Here is a 23,563-nt window from a genome sequence, read left to right as displayed (position 1 = left end):
TCTACCACTAAAAACTCTGTCGCCGATGCAGTAAATTTTGCTGTGGGTCGCACATTCTCATCAAGGCTTGCCAGTGGCGGTTTCAGATCAGGGTGGCCTGGGCGCCTGGGGGCTGCAGGCCAGGTGCGGGAGGTTGGACAGGCTTTGTGGGCCATTGTAAGGCGTCGGCTTCTACTTGGATTGAGCTGGGTCGTGGGAGACTCTGAGCACTGGGCTGGCACACGCTTACTGAGGCGTTCACAGAGCAGACGAGCTGCCATGGGAACGGGCCGGGGAGGCAAGGGTGGAAGCAGGAGGTGATTCTGGCATTTGGACAAGTCGGGTAGGTGGAGGTGGCAAGAAGTCACTGAGTTAGAGCCTGGAAGATGGGGTTTGTAATGCGGCCCATTGCAGCACAAAAGTGGGTGTGGGAGGGTCCGGGGATTGTGGGGGACACAGTGTCCTCCGGTTCAGGTAGGGCCGGAAGGTGAAGGAAAGGCTCAGATAGGAGGCTGAGGTCAGAGGGCAATGGGTCTGTTCCTGTGCCTTGGAATGGAGGGAGCTTGATCTGCACTGGGCCACCTGCTGGGGGCTGCTGTCACAGGTCATCTGCATTCTTCCTGATGCTGTCTGGTTGCAGGTGAGCTTAGAGCTTTGTCACCACGCTGATCACTTTCTGCTCCATGAGGAGCAGAGAACATTCTTCAGGTTTGGCTTAAGAGAGAAAGAAATCCCAGCCACGGTGGGGCAGGCTGACTTGTGCCGCTCTCTCAGAGAGACTATTTTTAACAGTGGAACCCTAAGACTCTAGGGCCCCTTTTTAAAGAAACAAACAAAAAAAAAATTCTTTTTAAGAAAGGGGCACAGAGGGAGAGAGAGACTCTTAAGCAGGCTCCATGCTCAGTGTAGAGCCTGATGCGGGGCTCGATCTCACGACCCTGAGGCTATGACCTGAGTGGAAACCAAGAGTCCAAGGCTTAACTGAGTCGCCCAGATGCCCCAGGAAGCAAACATTCTTACCTTGTAAGATGCACTTATTTTCCACGGAAAAAAAATTTTTTTTAATTGAAATTTTCATTGCTCAGAGTGTGGAAGAAAGTATGACTTACAGATGTTGGCCTTCAGAGTTGCTCTCAGAATCCATTTGCTTGCCAAATCCTTTGTGACTATTTAAGACGATTGGAACTCATTTTGTTCTGTGGCTCCCATGCTCACGCCAGCAAGTGGGTTCAGAATTGGTGGTCGAAAAGAACTTGAAACAGAATGGCTTTACTGGGAACATGGATTTGGGCCCCCCCTTGTCCCCATTTCTTCTCATTTATGATTTTCAGGATATATCTGATTTCCTCAGGAGATGCCATGTTGTTACTGATTTTTGTTTCTTTGTTTACAGCTAACCATGCCGTATGCTCTTGTTCTTTAAAAAAAAAAAAAATTGTAGAAGTATATGCATACAATGAAACATGCATCTTAAGGATTGAGTTTGACTTTGGACAGAAGTATACACCCATGTGACTTCTACCAAAGCCCTTGCAAACGGACCCATTCCGTCCCTTTAAAGAGTGCATCCTTGTCCCACTGTATTCAGCTCCCCCCAGCTCCCTCCAGCCCCAGGCAGCCCTGGATCTGCTCTGGCCTTTACCAGAAGAACATTTAAACAGACTCCAGCCAAGCCCATTCTCTGGTGTCTGGCTTATTGGTCCCTCCAGTGTCCTTCCTTGAGAGCCATCCACACTGTGGCTTGTCCAGAACTTGGTTTCTTTTGTTGCCGAATAGCATGTCATCCTCTGGACTTCACGAACCTCAGTGCTCATGGACATTGGGGGCGGGGGTGCCAGTTTGGGGCCATCAGGAATAAAGCCGCTTGTGGACATTTTTACAGATGCTGTCCTCCTGCTTTGGTAAGTGGCTGGAAAGGAACTACTGCCCTCCCCCTCCACCCCGGGGAGAGGTATGTGTATAACGATGGTTAATATCATTGAATGAATATTCCCTCTTTATCTTTAGGAGATGTTCTCCTTCATCCTGCTGCTACATTGTTCTGATGTCTGCATTCCCTGCTATTGATATAACCACACCCCCTTTTGGTGTTCGTGTTCACATGGTCTATCTGGTCTCTCATCTCTGCCTTTTAATTAGAATATCTGTCTAAATGTTTACATTTATGGGGAAATAATTATCAGTATGGTTAGATTTAAGTCTCACATCTTCCTCTTTGTTCTTCTGTTGCCTTTTTTCTTCTTTTGGATTGAGTGTGTTCTAGTATGTTATGTTGCCACTCCTTCGTCTAATTTTTATGTTGTTCGTGTTTCCAGGCACTTTGGATTCCCTGAAATCCTGATGCTTGGGGCCCCCTCCCAGTATCACGGTTCAGAAGGTATCCCTCCCTGCCAAGAGCTGGCTTGTCCTAGAGCCCTCCTCTTTATCTCCCTTCTCCTCCAGACCATAGCCCCTTTTATGTCTGAAAATAGTGGCTTCTTTCATTTTGTCCCATTTTCTGTTACTGTCTTAGGCCCTGCAGTGTAATTTTATTTTTAAAATGAAATATTTGGCTGTAGGTGGGAGGATGGGTTAACTCTCTGGACCTGAACAACTGGGAACACCCTAGGCGTGTACTACCATTGTCGTGGTTTTACAGAGTGCTGGAAGGTGGTGGTTAGTCTCTGGCAGGCCCCGAGCAGTGCAGGCAAACGGGAGAAGTAGGAGCCCTGGGAAGAGCTGTTATCAGTACTGTCGGGGGATGAGGACAGCCGTTAGCAAGCTCCTAGGTGCTCAGTGCTCTCCGTCCAGATGTCAGTCTTCAAAATAACTTCCTGGCTTGGCAGTGAAGTGACTCAGCAGGCGTCTTACAGACCAGCAGGGGCTGAGCTGGAATTAACCTAACAGAGCTGGCATCGGCCCCTCTGCAGTGCCAGCCCTTGGTCACCGTGGTGTGCGGACTGGTCTCCCGAGGACATAGGGCGTGTCTTGTGAGGTGACCCTGTGTCAGAGCTTCCACGCACGAAGGGGTTGGTTTTTTCCTGATGTTGCTCCTCGTTGTCAGGACGAGGCTGTGGGCTTCACTTCCCATGAGAACAGGTCCCCGAACACCTTCACCGTCTCCATCACACGTTGCTTTCTATTGACAGGAACAACATCACAGGTGTTCTCTGGATGCCCAGGGTCCCCACCTGTGTCACCTGTGTGACCCTGTCTGTCCATGTTCCACGCCGCCCTCTCCTTTCCCATTGCCACCGCTACCACCTGAGCTGGGAGCTAGGATGACACCCAGACCTGCAGATTTCAAGCCTGACTCTCCTATTTTCACATTCCTTCCCTTTTTTATCAGAAGGTGCTCTGGAGACAGCTGTCATCGGTCCTGTCACGTTCTGCGCCTGCCCTCAGCCCCCACGATGGATGAAGTTGTGCTTGCTGCTGTCATTCACGTCACCACAGTGGGCCTCAGCCTTTCCCCTCGTCTTTTCCTCGTGGTGCCACCTCCATTGACCAGCGTTACTCGCTGTCCCCTTACACCTCTCTTCGCGTTCTGTCCCCCTCTGTGGAACGGTTTCGTCTGGTCGGTGCTCTGCTCACAGGTCCACCCATGGGAGGATCAGCTCAACCCCTCTGATTTCTGACTATAAACCATCCATTTTCTGATGTTCCTGCTGTACTCCCCACACGTGACACGCCTTTGTCACTTGCTGTGGAAAATGTAGTCCTACTGGGTCCCTCTTTCGTGCTGGTTCCCTCACTGGAGTTTAAATTTCTTGAGACCAGAGATCATCCCTGATAGGCCATTCCTTCTTTGCGATTCTCAGGCATCTAGTTCAGTATTTCACACAGCTGAGGAACTGCCTTTCTGTTTGGTTGGCTTTTACCTTAGCACAAAATTCTCTCAACTGCCATTGCTCTAAAACTCTTTAACTTGCAGCGTTTTGGGTAAAGAGTCTATTTGTACATGATGTGGTTGCTTCTCAGTGCAGTGACAGTACCCGGGGAGCTGAGGGGAAGTGACGGCCCACTGATCATATGCCCAGCGGCCCCTCAGTCCCCTCTACCGTGGCCCCTGTGGGTGTCTGTGCACCATAGGGCCGGGTGTTTGCCTTGGCCCTCGGAAGCGGAGGGAGGGCTCGGTCGGGCAGCTGTTGTGAGTCAATGGGTCACAGAGCAGCAGCTGTGCAGCTGTCCCCTCTGTCCCCCTCCTTGTGCACGTGGTGGGAGGAGCATTCACTGACGAAGCCAGCATTGCTTCCCACAGCAACAGCCCCACTTCTGGGAGATGGTTTAAGGTCCTGATGTCACCACCTGTCAAAAATTAGACATAGTATGTAACTCTATAAAGCACCTGTGTCATTTACTTGACAAACTAGTCAGCTAGTTAGAAGGTAAAATGAATTGGGACACAGTAATCACAGATACCATCTCCTTGCTCTACTAAGTGCTCATTTCACTTTCCCTAAATTGCACATCAATATGAAAAGCAGCTCCATCCATGAGTTGCTCAAGGTTCTACCCCAGCGGGCTATGGGCCTTCTCGCCCTGGCGGGTTGGTGGCAGCCTGACCATATGGCGGTCCACGGTCGTGCGTCTGTTCTTCTGAGCCTTGAAGACTTTTGATAACACCTTCACATGCTTACATGGATATTCAGGGGGGTGGAGGTAAGCGGGCACTGTTAGGACATAGGGGTCCCCACCGAGTACCTTTCTTAGGTCGGCTTTGGGGACTGGACAAGGACACGAAGGGCTGTCTTGGCTGGCATGGTGGCAGTTGAGTATCCTCATGCAGAGGGCCGTGAGACAGGGGAGGGGTCAGAACACTTGCCCAGTGCCTGTCATGTTAAGGAAGAAGAGGCTTAAAAATCCTCAGACCTGGGGTGCCTGAGTAGCTCAGTAGGTTGGGCGGCTGCCTTTGGCTCAGATCCTGATCCTGGAGTCCCGGGATCAAATCCCACATCGGGCTCCCTACTCAGTGGGGAGTCTGCTTCTCCCTCTGACCCTCTCTCCCTCTCTCTCATTCTGTCAAATAAATAAAATCTTTTTTTTAAAAAAATCCTCAGACCTGAGAGCTGAGTTTGAATTTTTTAGGGAACAACTGCCTACTTCTATAAAAAACTATGCCCCCGCAGGGTTTTTGGCTTCTCGAAGCTTTCAGCAAACACCAAGTGTTGTGCCAGTGATAAAGACCTGGTTCCGGTGTTCTTTTTGGCGGCCACCGAGCCCGCGGACACAAGTCCATCTCTGTGCACACCCAAGCCTCCATGGGGCAGTCCAGCACCCCTTCCACCCTGTTCCCGAAGGAACTTGTTCTGCCCAGATCCGAAGTCTCGCTTTCCTTATGGCAGTTGGAATTCCGACCTCTGAGCCCCTGGGCGTGCTTTCCCCACCTCTCTCTGGCCCGGTGATCTCTCCACGCCTGGCCTGTTCTTCACTTCTTCCTGAAACTGTGCATAACTGTACCACAAACCATATCCCCTTCCCCTTAGTCGTCAACTTATGAAATGTTTATCGAGCTGGTTAAGGCCTAGCCATTGTGCTGGGAATTAGAGAGACAGGTCCATGAGTGCAGGCCATTGCCCTCGTGGGGCCCTCAGGTGTGGGGATAGCAGCTACTTCCGGACGCAGGAAGCCGTGTAGCTCCTTCCTGCTATGGTGCCGGGGGCCTGTCCCAAAGGCTGGTCCCAGGTAACAGGCAAGCTCCAGGAAGGTGATGATGAGCCAGAAATGGGCACATAGATCACCCAGCCAGGGCCAGGGACCCGAGAGGTGGAGAGCCAGAAGGATTCCTCGGATAGCCGCCATGGACTGGCGAACCCCCATTCAGCAGGGCCCTGCACACTATAAGCAAAAGACCCCTGACCCAGGGTGAAAGTGGACAAAGGTTGTGGAAAGATAGGTCTCTATAAAAGAGAAATAAAAGCCTCTCACCATACAGAAAGACTTCCAGCTTTATTAAAAAGTAAGAGAAATGCAAATGAAGGTTACCCGGAAATGTTATTCTTTTATCTTTCAAGTTGGTGCAAGAACCAGTGGCTGGTTTTGGTGTGGCTGGGGGTGTCAGGCAGGCCAGGTGTCTTGCTGGGGGGAGGGGGGGCAGGCAGGTGCCACTCCCGGGGGCCCATGTGGCCGAGTCTGCAGTGTAGCCCTCTGGCTTGGGAGTTTCCATGCTGAGGAACGTGTCCTACCACTATGCCTGAACACCCGCGAAGTGACGCACGGAGACGTTTACTTAGGGCAGCAGTTTTGTAAGAGCGAAGTGTTTGCAACACCCCAAGTGTTCAACATGAGGGAGCGAGTTATACAAACCGTGGTGTTCTGAGGGATGGAGCACTGGGCAGCCGCAAGGAGGGACCCAGGGGCTCTTCAGGCCTCGGATAGCAGGGTCTCCAAGGTGTCGTGTTCTGGAAGCACAGACTGATGCAGGCGGTGTGAAGAATGTGGTGGAAAATAAGGGTTCCTTTCTGTCCCTGCCTTTCTGTTGTACTAGAAGGTAAGAGGTGCCTGTAACAGACCCCAGATGTTGGGGGCTCCGCACACACGAAGTTTCTTTCTCATCTGCTAACAGCACAGAGCAGGTGTTGGAGGTTAGCGGGAGGCTGCCTTCCATGTGCTAAGTTCGGCCTGTGGTGTGGTGTGGGTGTCCCTTAGGACCTGCAGTCCTCTGCGCTGAGCTGGGGGATGGAGGGTTAAGAAGTCACACAGATTTCTTAAGCTCCTGGAAGAGATACAAGGGCACCACCAGCAGCAGCTACCTTGGGGGAGATGGTGATGGCGCACGGCGGGGAAGATGGGACACAGGTTGGGAAGGGAACTTTTCACTTCATGCCTTTAAGTCCATTTTCCAAATTTGGTGCTGTCTCACCCATTTAGAAAATAAAAACGGATAGCTGCAGTGCAGTGGGATCATACCTTGAAAGTGATACAGACCCAGGAACGCGGGAGCAGAGAAGAGGGATGGTTCTGCCCAGCCTGGTGCAGACACCGGGAGCAGAAGTGTTGGGGAGCTAGTGCGTCTGAAGGCATGCGCTGTACTCTGGCCGGGCCAGGGGTGGGGCCGTATGTTCTCTGCAGCTGCCATGAGAAGTTCAAGAGCCCGAGAGCTGTGTGGTCAGATGGAGGGTGGCATCAGCCACAGGGATTGGGAAGGGGCCTGGAGGCTGGGCGGGGAGCCTGGTGAGCTTAGGGGCGGGTGTCTGAACGAGGGGATGCCTCTGTCCTCTGCACAGCCAACTGGGCATCAGCTAATGGAGTGCAGTAAGGCTGTTTGTTCATACCTCCAGTGAGATTATAATCACTTTGAGTAGCCCTTTGTTTCACAGAGCATCATGCCAGAAATACTCAGTGGTTGGTTCTCCTTTGTTTTACTTATTTATTTATTTAAAGATTTTATTTATTTATTTGACACAGAGAGAGAGATCACAAGTAGGCAGAGAGGCAGGCAGAGAGAGTGGGGGAAGCAGGCTCCCCGCTGAGCAGAGAGCCTGATGCGGGGCTCAATTCCAGGACCCGGGACCTTGAGACCGTGACCTGAGCTGAAGGAAGAGGCTTAACCCACTGAGCCAGCCAGGCACCCCGGTTCTCCTTTGTTTTAAATGAATGCTTATATTTCTGTACGTTAGGAAAGTGCTCAGATCCTAAGTGCACAGCCTCAGGAGGGATCACAAAATAGAGACACATGTATAGACTGGTTGACTCTAACTCTGTTTCTTCCTTGTTAGAATAATGGTTAGACTCAGCGTGGACGCCTGCCCTCACACCCACACCCATGCACCCATTCTGTCCTAGCCATGTCTCATCTGGAGTGTGTGTACTCACGCCACAGTTCCCATCATGCCAATTTTAACCAGCCCTCCTGCACAATTCTTTGGGAAGTATCTATCTGTTGGCTTACTAAAATAATATTTCTATTTCATTTTCAGTTATTTTGAATATCACTTTAATTATCAGTTTGTTTACTCTGAGATGTGCACAGAACTGTGACAAACAAAAAAATCAACCACAGCCTGGAAAGAATATGAGTGTGGTGACCTTTCATTCTTTACTATCATTTTATAATAAAATGGTTTAAAAAAATACTGAAAGCAAGCTAGCTATTAGAAGACTCTAGATAGAGTTTTCTTGTCACGGTATTTTTATGTTTTCCTCTCTATTCTGACTTCCTTTATTTCCTTTTGGGTTGAGAGTCAGTTGCTTAGAACATTCCATGAATTTTTCTCTGGCTACATTCATTTGTGCTTCTGTCTGCTGGATTCTTGATATTCAGGGCCCCAGATCGCTCCATTATCTAAATAAAGGAGCCTGTTAATTAATCTACAAGTATTTTATTGAACATGTATGTCTTGAATTTACATCAGGGGTGGGATGGATAACTTGGATTTTAGAAGTCCTAACTGGTGACAGTATTCCTAAATTACATTTCATTTATAATTTTCTCCTGTAAACTTTTAAATCAAGAAGTGAAAGTTCCAGTGTGATAGAGTCAAATAAAAATAAATATATGGTTTATATGAAATAGATAAATATAGTTAGCTAAAAATTTATTTCAATTTTTATTTATTCCTGTTGAAAGAAATGAAAGGGAAAATTCATTAGGGATTTGGGCTGGTAGTATTGAGCCTGGAGGAACATGACACCCTTTGGTAGAGTTTTCAATATCTGTATGCTTTTTAAAAAATTTATGAGTTTGCTTATCTATCATTTATGATTTCATTTTCACTTGTAAAGGGTGTTGTGTATCCTGGTGTCGTTGTTGTGACCTCAGTGTTACCAAAAACCTTCGTAATTCTGTTTTTTGCTCCCATGCCTCTGGGTGTGAATGATTTTCTCTTCCATATAAACTTCTGCTTTATGAAAAAGTCCAGTAGACTTTGATGATGAGGTAAGTGACCAGGCGTTGGCTTCCAGAAATTTTAGATTCCTATTTGTGGCCCCTCCTTACAGCCACTGTCCAGGAACGTCCTCTGAGCCTTGTTCCTGGCTCTGTTGTAAGTACTCAGTCTTATTTCTCTCTCTTCTTTCACACCACTCTTTTGGGGGAGGGGGTCAGGTTTATTGAGGTATAAGTTAAATAAAGCAAAATTCACCATCCAGAGCATACAGATTTCTGAGTTTTGGCAAGTGCATAAAGTTGTGTAACTACTACCCAAATGAAGACACAGTGCAGTTTACCACCTCCCCAGATTTCCTAGTGTCCCTTCACTCCCCACTCCCCACCCCCTGCCAGCCGCTGTTCTCGTCCTTCCTGTGCTTACTCTTCCCCAGAATGACCTCAGTGCAGCCATGGAGGCTGTAGGCTTTTGGGTCCTACACGTCCATTTGGAGTGACGCGTTTGGGGTGCACTCGTGGTGCTGGATCCGTAGCCGATTCTTAAGTGTCACTGAGCAGGAGGAGCCTGGCCTGTGGCTGCATCACCGTTCGTCCATTCACCAGTTGGAGAACACGTGGGTTATCTCCAATTTGGGAGAATTGTCTCTAGGGTAAATATCTGTGATAGGTTTTTTGTGAATATAAGGACGTTTATCCTTCTTTCCTCTTGGGTAAACAGCTAGGAGCGGATTGTTGGGTAGAATGGCAAATGCATGTTTAACATTAAAGGAATGTTTTCCAAAGGAGGTTGTACCTGTTCTCTTCTGACCGGCAGTCCGTGAGAGTTCCAGATGCTTTATATCCTTACCAGCACTGGTGCTGTTTTTTTTTTTTTTTTATCCCTTTTTTTGGCTATTCTGATATATATAGCAATATCTTATTGTGGTCTTAATTTGCATTTTCCTACTGACTACTGATGTTGGACATCTCTTCATGGGCTTCTCTTCTTCGGTAAAGTGTGCAAATCTTTTCAGTTTTTTAAAAAATACCGCATTGTTTGTGTTCTCATTATTGGATTTTGAGAATTCTTTATTCACTTAGGTTATAAGTTTTTTTATCAGATACATATTTTGGACATATTTTCTCTGAATCTGTGGCTTGGCTTTGCATTTTTGTAAGCATGACTTGGGAGGAGCAGAAGTAGTAAATTTCAGTTAAATCTTGTTTGTCAGTTTTTTTCTTTCATAAATCATGTCAGATCATAGTACTCTATGCTTAACCCAAGATTGCAAAGGTTGTTTTGTGTATGTTTATTTTCCTACAGATTTTATGGGTTTTGGACTTTTGTCCAAGTGTCTGATCCATTTTGAATTAATTTTGTAGCAGTCACGCACTTCTGCACACACTCAGTAGTTCCAGCACTATTTGTTTAAAGACCTTTTGTCTCTTCCTCGCATTGCTTGTGCACCTTGGTCAGAAATCAGCTGACCATGTACACTTCTATTTCTGGGCTCCATTCTCATCCACTGACCTGTGTGTTTGTCTTTTTTTCCCAACAATGCCCTGCCTTGATTACTGTGCTTTATAAGAAGTCTGGAAATCAGCTAGCATAACCCTCTCACTTCATTCTTCTTTTTCAAAAAAAGTCAGGTGGTTTTGTTGCTGTTTTTGTTCCCTTTTTCTTTTTCTTTCTTTCTTTCTTTCTTTTTTTTTTTTTAAGATTTTATTTACTTATTTGACACAGTAGGCAGAGAGAGAGGGGGAAGGAGGCTCCTAGGACTCTGGGATCATGACCTGAGCTGAAGGCGGAGGCTTTAACCAACTGAGCCACCCAGGCGCCCCTGTTCTCTTTTTCATACAAATTTTAGAACCAGTTTATTGATTCCTATAAAAACGCCTACTGGGGTTTTGACTGGGATTGTATTGAATCTATAGATCGATATAGGGAAAGTTAACATCTCAACAATATTGTCTTCTGATCTATGAATATGCTATCTCCTCTCCTTTATTTGGATCCTCATCAATATTGTTCATGAGTATTTTATAACTTTCAGCATACAAATCTGTACATATTTACTTAGATTCCTTCTCAACACATTGTTTTTTAGTGTTACCATAAATTTATATTGTGTGTAATTGTAAATCTCCCATTATTTGTTGCTAGTATGTGGAAGTATTCTACCAATAGTTGGTATACAGTAAATTTATGAATAAATCTGTTTAATTAGTTGAATTCTCAAATTATAATTTAGGGTTCTTTTGATTCCATTATCTCTCAGGAAAGATTATTATTTCTAGGCAGTATTTTAAATAGTTTATTTCTTATGTTGTATTTGAATGCCTCTTGACTAAATTCTGAAACTTTAAACTTTATTCATTAAAAAATAATTTGATTGTTAGGGCTTTTTGTTTTTCTGCACAGAAGAATTCTGGCAAGCGTTCATGACCTTGGTTGATTCTACTTTTGTTCTTGGATCATCGTATTACTGACTTCTTTTCCTGTCCGGGTGCTCTTACGGGCTTTTCTAACTAGCCACTAGCCAGCTTGCTCTGTTGACTTTTCTTCTTCTCTTTGACTTTGTCGTTACTAGTTACCTTTATGTGTTCTTCACCATTCATTTCATGCCTTTATAGTGTTATTAGTTTCATTTTATCTAGAGTAATAGAATCCCAGAGTTGAAGAAATGTGGAGATTAACTAATCCAAGGCTTGTTCTTTTAAACCTGAGTAAAAGCCCTTCTGTTAGAGACCCCGCACCTGTTCGTTAATTTGTTCACATGGAAGGTTAAGCTGTGAGGTCTGATGTGTTCCCCTTCCAGTCCTGGTTTGTATACAATCTAGTGTGGTCGGTGGGGCTACCTCATGATATGTGTTGTGATATTGGATGACAAGTTATAAGGAAATTGCTTTGAGGTGCTTCAAAGGGTTGAAGGAAATTTCCAGAAACATGGGAGTTGGTATGCCTGTCTGCACAGTGTGGTTTATTCTGAAGACATAAAGAAATGCAGTACATGAGGTGATAGTCTTCACACCGTTAGGGAAAAGTATTTTAGAGAACTCTTGGACTATGGAGCTCTAATTTGCTACATTAAACCACCTTTTCCCTCCTCTCTCTGAATTAAGTTTAATGATAGTCGTGCTTATAATAAGCATTGCTCTGTTTCAATTATATTAGCTTTCCCATTGTATTGTGTTTTTCAAGGAACCCTGTAGCTTTTAGGTGACAGGAAATTGCTAATTATGAAAGGAATCAATCTTTGAAAAGCCAGGTTTATAATAATAATTTCTATTATGAGTCACATAAAACTTTTAATTGTTAAAAGGCCAAATTTCAGTTGTTTTTCTTTAACATAACTTCCTTTTCCAATAAATGTATAGAATTTCAGTCGTTATTTTTATGAATTTGCCTTTTTTCTTGTAACTATTTTTACCTACATTTAAGTATTGTATTTTGCTATAACTTCAAACTTATAAACTCATAAGAATAGTTCAAAGAACTCTTATGTACCCCTTAAATGGCTTCACTGTGATATATATTCTGCTACATTTGCCTTATCATTCTGTCTTTTATGGTTCTTTTTGAATTACACGGGAGTAATTTACCTCATACCTTGACCGTTATGCATTTCAGTCTGCGTGTGTCGAGGACGAGGTCATTCATCCCCTTAGATAACTACAGTACGATGTTCACCATCAGGAAACTGAACACCAGGGCAATACTCTCGTCTAATCCACAGACCAGATCCAGAGTCTAACAGTTACCCCCAGAATGTCCATCTCGGCTCTGATTTTTCCTGGTCTGAGATTGGGTCGTGCGTCATGCTTGCATTTCGTTGTCACTACGTGTTCAGGCTCCTTTAATCTGGCCAAATTCCTTAGCCTTCTTTGGGTTTCTTGACTTTGATATTTTTAAAGGGTACAGGCCAGTTTTGTTAAATGGCCCTTTGTTTTGCTTCGTTTACTGTCCCATAGCAGTTGGGTTCGGAGTATGCATTTTGTCAGGAAGACCTCTGATGATATACGCTATCTGCAGTGCGTGTGATACTCTTCCATCCTGATGCTGGGTGAGGTCAGTTTTGATCCCTTGTCTAATGTGGGTGTGTGCAAGGGTTCTCCACTGTGGAGTTACAGGCTTTCCTGTTGTAAGGAGTAAGTAATATATGGGAAATCGCTTTTGAGACTATGTGAGTATTCTCATCAAACTTTTATTACCTTCTGTTTTAGCACCCATTGACTTTCGAGCTCCATTATTCCTTCAACAGTTTTTAGTTGGCAGTTGTCTCTAAGAGCTTTCCTTCCCTCCTTCCCTCCTCTTCCTTCCTTCCTTCCCCATCTCTTCCCTCCCCTTTCTCCCTTCCTTATTCCCTTTCTTTCTTTCCTATCCCCCCCACCCCAGGCTGTCTATCAGTATGGGCCCTTGGATCCTTTGTTTAGCCTGTGGTTGAATCCATTACTATATTGTTTGTTTCGATATCCTAGTTGGTGTAGTTTTGCTAGTGGGAGCCTCTTCAAGCTGGTTCCTGTGTCCTGTTGATATGTCCCCATCATCCTTTGAGCCTTTCTTACTGTCTTACTGTCTAGGAAAATAAGACGTCTGGAGCTCAACTTGGTATTCACTGCCCCTGCCCTAGAATCAAGTAGCTTTTCTTCAAGGGTCTCTAGTTCCTTTTAATAGAAAATCGTGTTGAGAATCCCTAACGCGGGCACTAGACGTGTTCATTGCCTCTAGGTCTTCTCAGTGAAAGAGCAAGGGTGTGTGTGTGTGTGTGTGTGTGTGTGTACATCTGTTTGTCTTTCTGGTAAAAACAGTGAGCTCAAATGGATACCCCATTCTAATACATTACTACAGTATCCTTTCTGTTTTTTTTCTCCATTTTACCTTTTTTTCAAGAAGGCTCCTGTTATGCTCAATGTAGTTGCTCATTTGTATAAGCCTAGAATGCACCATGAGTAGTTTCAGAGCTGCCAACTCATGTTGCTAGGAAATGCAGACCTACTCACTAGAGTTAATATTGTTTAAAGTAAATTTCTTTGTACTACTGTTCACAATTTCATTTTGATAAATGCGCAAGCCCACATCTCTATCAAGCTACAGAACATTTTCCCCCCTAAAAGTTCCCTTATGCCCTTCCCAGTCAATTTCATGCCCCCCTTCTTCCTTTTTTCTAACTGTAGATTAGTTTTGCTTGTTCTAGAGCTTCATACACAGAGAATTACAGAGCATATGCTCTTTTGTGTCTGGTGCCTTTGGACAAGCAAAATGCCTGGCATTTACTTATGTTGCTGTATCTTTCAGGGTTTTATTGCTGACTAGGAACCCATTGTGTGAAAATATCACTATTTATCCCTCTGTTGATGGACTTTGGATTATTTCAAATAAATTATGAATATACCTGCTATGAAGATTCATGTACACATCTTTTTGGAGCCATATGTTACCACTGGGTAAATACTCTAATAGTGGAGTTGCCGAGTTGTGTGTTACAGGTGTGTTTGACTTTATACAAGACATTCAGACTATTTTCCTGAGTGAGTATACATTCTATAGAATGCTCAAAATCTGTGGTAGTCAGGAGTTCTCCAGAGAAACAGGACCAATAGGTAGGGGTGTGTGTGTGTGTGTGTGTGTGTTTGTGTGTGTGTGTAGGGAGAGAGATTAATGATAAGGAATTGGTTCCTGTGATTGTAGAGACTGGCAGGTCCGAATCCACAGAGTGGGCTGGCCGGCCCAAGACCCAGGAGAATGGATGTGCAGATAAAGTACGGAGGCCGACCGTTGAGAGAATTTCTTCTTCCTCACAGAGGCTGGTCTTTCTTTCCTAGTCAGGACTTCAGCTCATTGAATGATGCCCACCTACACTGTGGAGAGCGGTCTGCTTACTCAGTTTAGATGTCACCAATTTAGATGTCAATTGTATCCTCAAATACCCTAAGTTAACACAAAAATTGCCATCACACATCCATCTTTTGTCACTTGGCATCTATGCATCTCCTTAGACTGTATTTAATTCTCTAATAGAGGTAATAAGATCATACCCCCCACCCAATGATGATACGACTACCTGCATATAACCAAAATGCGCTAACCCTTTCCCTAGAGGAGGGTGCGAAATGATAGGGAATGTTCACCCTTCTCCTTGGTATCCTGTATCGTAAATGCCACAACGTAGAGTTAACAACATTTACTGTGCTATAAAGTTAGTAAACCTTATGTTACTGGGTAAGGGCATAATGGGGGGGGGAGGAAGAAAACAAAATTACTTGTTTAATACACACATACACACGCAATAAAGAGGAAATACTTATGACAGTTACAGTTACAGTCGTTGTTTCTGTAACTGATCACACATTGTAACTGGTGTTGGTGACTTAGCCTTCATTCCTGATGGGTCTGAGCCATTAGCAGTCCTGCCTGAATTGTGTTGTTGTAGTTTTCCGTTGACATTAATGACAGGGCATGGTCATATTAAGAGAGGGGATCTCCTGTATTCCACAACATACTCTTCTTTCCCTCCATGGTGCAGGAGGCGTCCAGTGTCCCCTGGGCTAGTCAGGATCAGTCACCCCCGCCAGCAAACAACTCCCTTCTTTGCCTGTTGACTCAGAGGCATGAGGAGTCTAAGGCATTGTATATGCTCCTCAGTGAATGAGAGTTCTGGTTACTAGCATGCAGTATTGTCAGTCTTTTTTTTGTTTTGTTTTTTTTTTCCCAATTTATTTATTTTCAGAAAAACAGTATTCATTATTTTTTCACCACACCCAGTGCTCCATGCAAGCTGTGCCCTCTATAATACCCACCACCTGGTACCCCAACCTCCCACCCCCCCGCCACTTCAAACCCCTCAGACTGTTTTTCAGAGTCCATAGTCTCTCATGGTTCACCTCCCCTTCCAATTTACCCAAATTCCCTACTACTCTCTAATGCCCCTTGTCCTCCATGCTATTGGTTATGCTCCACAAATGAGTGAAACCATATGATAATTGACTCTCTCTGCTTGACTGATTTCACTCAGCATAATCTCTTCCAGTCCCGTCCATGTTGCTACAAAAGTTGGGTATTCGTCCTTTCTGATGGAGGCATAATACTCCATAGTGTATATGGACCACATCTTCCTTATCCATTCATCCGTTGAAGGGCATCTTGGTTCTTTCCATAGTTTGGCGATTGTCAGTCTTTTTTAAACTCTGCTATTCAGATAGTTGTGCAGTGGTATCTCAAAGTGATTTAACTTACATGTGCATGGTGACCAATGACATGAAGTCCATTTCATGTGCTTATTGGCCACTCCTATCTCTTCCTTTATGAAGTGTTCAAATTTATACACACTTTTTTTAATGGTGGTTTTCTTTTAAAAATTGATTTGTAAGAGGCTTTATTAAAAAGTATATATAAATTGAATGCAAGGCCTTTTTCAGATTTAGATTTTGTAATATTTTATCTGCAGTCTGTGTCTGGTCTGTTTTCTTAAGTGTCTTTTGATGAACATAGTGCTAAATCTTGATAAAGTCTAATTTATTATTTTTTTCATGTTCTGCCTAAGAAATCTTCTGCATAAGTATTTTCTGTGAAGATATTCTATACATTTTCTAGAAGTTTTATAATTTTGCCTTTTACCTTTAATTCTATGATCAGTCCCAATTTAATTATTTATAAGAAGAGAGGTAAGGTTTGCCTTTTTTCCCTCCTCATTAGGATATAAGTTTTCCCAATCCACTCATTGAGAAGAGTTTCTTTTCCCAATAAATTGCTCTAGTGCCTTTGTTGAAAATAAGCTGACCATCCAAGTGAAGGTGTTTTTCTGGATCTTTAGTTCTGTTCCACAGATTTAGTCTTATGCCAATACCACGCTGATTACCATGGCTGTGTAATGAATCTTGAAATCAGGTAGTATAAGTCCTTGGACTTCTTTCCTCTTTTTCAAGGTGTTTTGGGTATTTTAGGTTTCTTGCATTTCCATACACATTTAGAATCAAAGCTTGTCAATTTCTTTAAAAAGACTCCAGAGGGGCACCTGGGTGGCTCAATGGGTTACATCCTCTGCCTTCAGCTCAGGTCATGATCCCAGGGTCCTGGGATCGAGCCCCACATCAGGCTCTCTGCTCAGCAGGGAGCCTGCTTCCCCCTTTCTCTCTCTGCCTGCCTCTCTGCCTACTTGTGATCAAATAAATAAAATCTTAAAAAAAAAAAAAGCCAACAGAGATTATAATGGAATTATATATTGAATTTAAAGATCACTTCTGGGAGAATATACATCTCAGCAATACTGAATCTTCCAATCATTAAACTGAGTAAGTCTTTTGTTTATTTAGGTCTACCTTAATTTCTACCAGTAATATTCTATAGTTTTCAACATAATAGTCACATATCTCTTATTTATTTATTCCTAAGTATTGCTTGTTCTTTGATGTTATTGCGAATGGACTTGTTTTAAAATTGTGTGATTTGAGTATATCAGAATGTCATTAATTCTTATCTAGTGGCCTTGTAGCTTGGGGCCTTGCTAAATTCACTTACATATCCTAGTAACATTGTAGATAGGATTTGCTATGTGGATAAGCAGCTTATTTATGAATAGAATCAGCTTTGTTTAAAAAACTTTTTTAAAAGATGTATTTATTTATTAGAGAGGGACAGGAGGGGCAAAGGGGCAGAGGGAGAGAATCTCAGGCAGATTCCCTGCTGAGTGTGGAGCCCAACATATGGCTTGATCTCATGACCAAAAATCACAAGTTGGACACTTAACCAACTGAGCCACCCAGGTGCCCCGAATAGAATCAGATTTAATTCTTCCTTTCCATTTTGAGTAGCTTTTATTTCCTTTTCTTGCCTTAATGTACTGGCTAAGACCTCTAATATATTATTGAATAGGAGTAAGATTAAACTTTTTAGCCTTTTCTAAGCTGAAATGCTTTGTAATTTGTTCATCTCACAGCCTAGGGAGGTCTTATTGTCATTTTGTATAACATGCATTTCCTTCTTTTTATCATCAATCTCAGTACTTTTGAAATTTCTTTATATCATTTACATAAATTGCACTTATTTTATTTGTGTACTATTTTGTTGTCTGTCCCTTACACCAAATTCGTAAGTCCCATATGGGAAAAAGACTCTGTCTGCACCACTATATCCCTAATGTATAGCACAGTGGCTCTTAGTAAAGACTCGGGAAATGCCTAGTCAAATCAGTCAGTATTGGTAGAAACTTCTAGCAATTACACAAACTATCTTTCCCAGTGTTTGAGTCTCCTTGGCAAAACCTAGGACAAATACCATTTCTTGCAAGACTTTTTTTTTTTAAGATTTTAAAAATTTATTTATTTGAGGGAGAGAGAGAGTGAGATAGGGAGAGAGCATGAGCAGGGGGAAGGGTAGAGAGAGAAGCAGATTCCACGCTGAATAGGGAGCCAGACATGGGGCCCGATCCCAAGACCCTGGGATCATGACCTGAGCTGGAGGCATTTAACCCACTGAGCCACCCAGCCACCCAAGACTTTTTTTCATAATTTTTCTTTCTCCTTTGAAAATTTTTAAGGAAGTAACAGTTCAGAATTTCTCATAGAAATTCATATTTGATACTTTAAAACATTCTTAATTGATATTTAATAAAATGCAGTATAAAAGTTATATTTGCGTATTATAAAAAAAATTCTCCTTGGTATTTTACAGTACAATTCTTTCTCCTAATTTTTGCAAAGTATTGTGGCGACAAATTGAGATAGTTTACTTTTTCTGGATGTCATATATACTCGAAAGTTAATCAGTATGCAGGCAGTTTGCAGTGGCCCAAATATAGAAACAAGGGTAAACACATTCCACAGTTATCTAGTAAAGGCAGGTGTTGGATCGCTATTCTTTATTCTTTAAAATCTGCAGAAAAACCATTGATGAAGTGAACCTGTTATTCAAATTATTTACTTATTTTTGCCCTTTAGCTTTTGTTCTAATCTGAGAGATGCTTCATTTGGGGGTTTTTGTGTGTAATTTAATTCTATCGAAGGGAAATTGCTCTCAGCCTGAAACACAGTGATCTAGAGTTTATCCAAAAGGCAAAACACCTTTCTTCTTGCTGTTCCATTTTAGTAGCTGCTGAGACAGAAAGTAAGGCTTCAGTTTGTGTGCAGACATGAGGAAAGTAATGGGGCTTTTTTCCTGCAGTATGTTAGTCATTCTTCTGCTCACCCCACACATTGACAATGGAAATTGCACTAAAGAAGTAGGTAGAAACATTTGCAGTTAGATGTGCATTCATTCAATGCTCTCTCCCTCATCCTCCTTCTTTGCCCCTCCTCCCCTCCCACCTTCCTCGCTCTTCCCTTTTCCTTACTTGTCCCTCCTCTCCCATGTCCCCTTCCTTCCTCCTCCCCTTGTTTCTCCTTCTGCAGTCCCTCTGTATCATGTTCTCGGTCCTGCATATGTAATAGAGAACAAGACCTTTGTGGCCTTCCCATATGCAGTTTACATTGTTGTGGGGGAGGTCAATATAATAATGAAACAAGCAAACATATATGTGTGATAATTTTTGCTAGTCACAAGTGCTATAAAAGCGTGTCCATGTGTGTCTCAGAGAGAGAAAGAACATGAATGAGAATGCCGGAAGGCCTAAGGGTAGGGTGGCGTTTGAGCTGAGCTCTGCAGGTCCACAAGGTTAGGGAGCATGTTTTATGAAGTGGGGAAAGCAAGTTGATAACCTTGAGAGCAGATCAGGTTTGGTATTAGAGAGGAACTGGAATGCAGACATGTGGCCTCAGCACAGGGAGCTTGGGAGAGAACAGTCTGAGAGGCTGGAGGAGAACCTAAGGCCTTGATTCCAGAGAGCACAGTGGGCGTGTTGAGCCATTTCCCCTTGAATCCAAGTTAGCCGAAAGGCAGCGGTCCATATGTGGCATATTAGTTCATTTGTCATTTAGATGTCACAAGAACATCTCTTGTATGGTCAAAATAACCTCAGTTCAAATTCTCATTTTAGTTATCTCTCCTCAAAATAGAAAAAGAAATATATCAACCAAAAAGTGACACAACCGAAAAAAGATGAGCAAATCCACAGTTACTGATGGGATTTCAACAGTCCTCTGTTGGTAATGGATAGAATAAGGAGACAATCATTAAGTAAGGATTTGGATGAGGGACTTGAACGGTCAGACCAACCAACTCAGCTTCATTGCTTTTGTATTTTGTTTAATGAACATTGTACCATATATACTTTTTCTCCCAAGTGCCCATGAAGCATTTACCTAGGTGGACCAAATTTGGGGCCAAAGCCATTGCGTTAAATTTTGGAAGCATTGAAATCATACTGAATATGTTCTCTGACCACAGCAGAAATAACCAGAAATCAATATCAGAAAAATACCTGAAAACCCCAAAATATCTGGAACTCAAACTGCATATTTCTGAGTGACTCATGAGTCAAAGAAGAAATGACAAGGGGAATTTGAAATCACATACTTTGACATGCATGAGAATGAAAAGGTAACCATGTCTCTTATTTAAAATGAAAATACAGATGTGCAAATAGGTAGAAATTTGCATCAACTCTATTTGTCTGCTTCCTGAATTTTCTTCTTGCTTCATACATCAGTCTGTCCTCAGTTCCTGGAGATGAAATGAGAGTGCCCATGTCCCTGCCATCAGTCCGCACCCGACCCTGGTTATTCTGGCCTTGCCGAATAATAAGGAGTCCTAATACTTTCTTCGCGTTCCTCTCAGTGAACATTTACTATTTTCAAAGGTCATCCTCCTGGAACTATGGAGGGGAATTAATGGAGTAGTAGTGGACAGGTTCAATTACATGTTTTCTTTGGCTAATTTCAGTTAAAACCTGTCAAAGCTCCTTCTTTTGGCTCTCTCTGGCCTACCTAGAGAATTCCAGTCTACCTTCTCCTTACTTCTTAGACTTGTTGCTGAGTCTTTCCTCCAGTTCCTCCTTTGACTTATGTTTCTTCCAGCGGTCCTTTCATTCTTTTGACTTTTTTTGTTTTAAGATTCATCTATTTATTTGAGATAGAGAGAGCACGAGCAGGGAGGGTAGAGGCAGAGGAAGAGAGGATCCGCAGTGTACACTACGTGCTTGTGCTGGGGTTGATCTCATGACTTTGAGATCACGACCTGAGCTAAAACCAAGAGTTGACTGCTGTTTTGACTTTTTTTTTTTTTTTTGGCTTTTAAATTTGTTTTTGACCTTCTATAATCTCTACCCTCAGTTTGGTATCATCTTGTCACAGTGAACTTCATGTATTCATTTAGGTTTGACTGTTTGCTGGGCATTAAGCTAGGCAGTTGGTTTGCAAATGCAGGAGGGACTTATAAATCAGGTAACTAGTTGGAGTGTGCTAAGTCTTTGACAGAGCCATGTTGGAAGGGTTATGTAAACATGCATTTGTTCTGCAAACATCTCTCGGGCTCCTCCGTGTACCAGGCACTGTGCAGTGGAGTCTGTGTTCCGGGTGTAAGGTGCTGGTGGGTGAAAGAGGAGAAGAGAATAATCTGGGAGTGGGTAGTCTGCTCTGGCACAAGGTGTTTGGTATTTCGAGGTAGTAAGTGGTAAGAGGAAAGCCTGGGAAGGTAATGAAAGTCCTTCTGTCTTTTTTTATGGGGGGAGGGATTTTGTCCTGTTTCTGTGTGCATAGTATTAACTAGCTTTATGATGACTCTTATCAACACTTCCCCACTACCCGTACCTCTTATTTCTTTGGTTATTCTTCCGTTTGCTGTAGTGACCTGTGGCTCTAAGCAGTGGTGACCATTGGCACTGCTTATCATGCAGTTTTTAAAAGTGGGGAGCGGGCATTGCCAGCAGGGAAGGAACCCAAAGCAAGGAACCAGGTATAGGGTACTCTTAATTTATGTGGAATATTTTCTTCTAGGGTATAATTACCCCTTTGAAATCTTTATTATTACTGTTAATTTTTGAGAGGGAAGGAGGAGTGGGGAGGGGCAGAGGGAGAGAGAGAATCTTAAGTGGACTCTATGCCCAAGGTGAGGCTCGAGCTCACAACCCTGAGGTCATGACCTGAGTCAAAATCAAGTTAGCCACTTAACTAACTGAGCCAACCAGGTGCCCCCAAATCTTTATTATTATTTTTGAAGGTAGGAGAGGAAGAGGTTGAAATATAAACATACTACTTTGAAAACACCCTGTGGGGTAAAATTTCAATTTATTGCCCACCCTGAAATTTCTTATTCTTTTCCTTTAGGTTTCTTGCTATTTAAAGATTTCTGTTTGAATGAAATTAATGAAGCTGTGCCTCAGGTGAAGTTTTATGAAGAGGTAAGAAGTTATTGTTTTACTGATGCTTTTATTGTAAAAGCATATATAGACTATACTTTGGAAAATATCAAGACTACTGCGTATCTTACAAATAAGTAGAAATTCATTGACCCTAATTAGTAGCACAAGGTATAATCTATAGTGGACTAGAGACTGACAACGTCTGTAAAAATCATATTTTCAAGGGCTCTGGAAGCACTGAGGAATAGTTGGGTTAAATCTCCGGAGGAGGGATTATCATTTGGAGAGGCACTGAGAATCAGCAGCCATTTGATTTTCTGCAGAAGCTTGCTGATTCTGGAGACATAAGCTGAGGCAGAGGGCCTCCACTGAGTGAAAGAGAAACCATAAACGTTTTCTGGTCACACACGGCCAGAGTGACAAATTGGAGATGTGGTGGGAAAGGGGAGTCTCAGGCACACAGCTGGTTTCCCCAGTAAGACATTTGGAATGGAGCTAAAGACATAGGCAGGGAACTTTTGGAAGCCTCACAGCCTCATGCTGCTGTCTTGAAATCTGGACCTGTGGTGGAAGGAATCTGAAAACAGAACAGGCAAGAGATGAAAACCCTAGGGAGCGGTCAATTGACACTAAAAATATGTAGCTACTTATCACCTGGGGCAGCTACTGAGTTCCAGGTGTGGTGAGCAGACAAGAGTCCAGGTTTGGCCCCAGATAGGAGGCTGCTTTTGGGAGACAGAAAAGCCAGAAGAGGTTTCTGGGTCTAGAGTAAGAAACAAATGAAACTGGAGGAGCCCCAAATGTGTGATTAGTCTCCCTCTCAAGAATTATGTCAAGGAGGCCAACGAGCTATTCTGAAAACTTCCTGCAAGCAGAACTGAGTCTAGTGCAGAAAAAGGCTTCTCAGTGCACTCCATGGAGAGCCACGCCTTAGGAACAAGGGCAAACCAGAGGCAGACTGAGTCTTACAAAAATGGAGACCCAGCCCAGTCCCATCCCATATTGGGTGATGAGCTCTCTCTCCACCCGTGTAGCAGAGTACAAGAGAGGCCTCTGTCCTTTTTTTGCAGGTGGAAGTTATATAGAGAGATCCTACAATGTTTAGCATACAGAAAAAAAATAGTGGACATCTAAGATACAAGATCACATATCTCATAAGGTAATAGAAGTAGACTCACAGGTAGCTCAGATATTGAAGTTCGCTGACAAGTACTTAAAAATAACTGTAAATAATTAAAAAAAACCCCAACCATAAATAATATGTTTAAGACAATAGAGGAAAAGATAGTCAAAACCGATGGAGGAATAGTGAATTTCAGTCCAATTTATTATGAAGAACCCAATGGATAATCTGGGACATCAAGTATAATATTTAAAACTGGAACCTAAGGGCTAGAATCAATAGCAGATTGGTTACAACGTAAGACAGGATTAATAAGTAGGCAGGTCAGTAGATAATTTCACACTGAAACATGGAGAAGAAAGTCTATAAGAAAGAAATAGATGAGGATATTGAGGACATGTGGAATGTGGCTAAAAGGTCTAACATATGTAGAATTGGAATATATAG

At 43.2% G+C, this 23,563-nt stretch overlaps 1 protein-coding gene across 1 annotated transcript in view; it reads left to right on the top strand.

The window, feature by feature from the left end:
• GRK3 (G protein-coupled receptor kinase 3) overlaps nt 1-23,563 on the top strand; it is a 123,723-nt gene that overhangs the window by 35,383 nt on the left and 64,777 nt on the right. The window contains exon 3 of the mRNA XM_044244040.1: nt 21,959-22,032. Within this exon, the coding sequence (XP_044099975.1) occupies nt 21,959-22,032 (74 nt within the window). The remainder of the gene's footprint in view (nt 1-21,958; nt 22,033-23,563) is intronic.

The sequence above is a fragment of the Neovison vison genome, chromosome 3 (assembly GCF_020171115.1).
Source record: "Neovison vison isolate M4711 chromosome 3, ASM_NN_V1, whole genome shotgun sequence".
NCBI classification, from domain to species: Eukaryota; Metazoa; Chordata; class Mammalia; order Carnivora; family Mustelidae; genus Neogale; species Neogale vison.
Note: the sequence above shows the minus strand (reverse complement) of the source record. Positions and strands in the feature narration are given on the sequence as shown.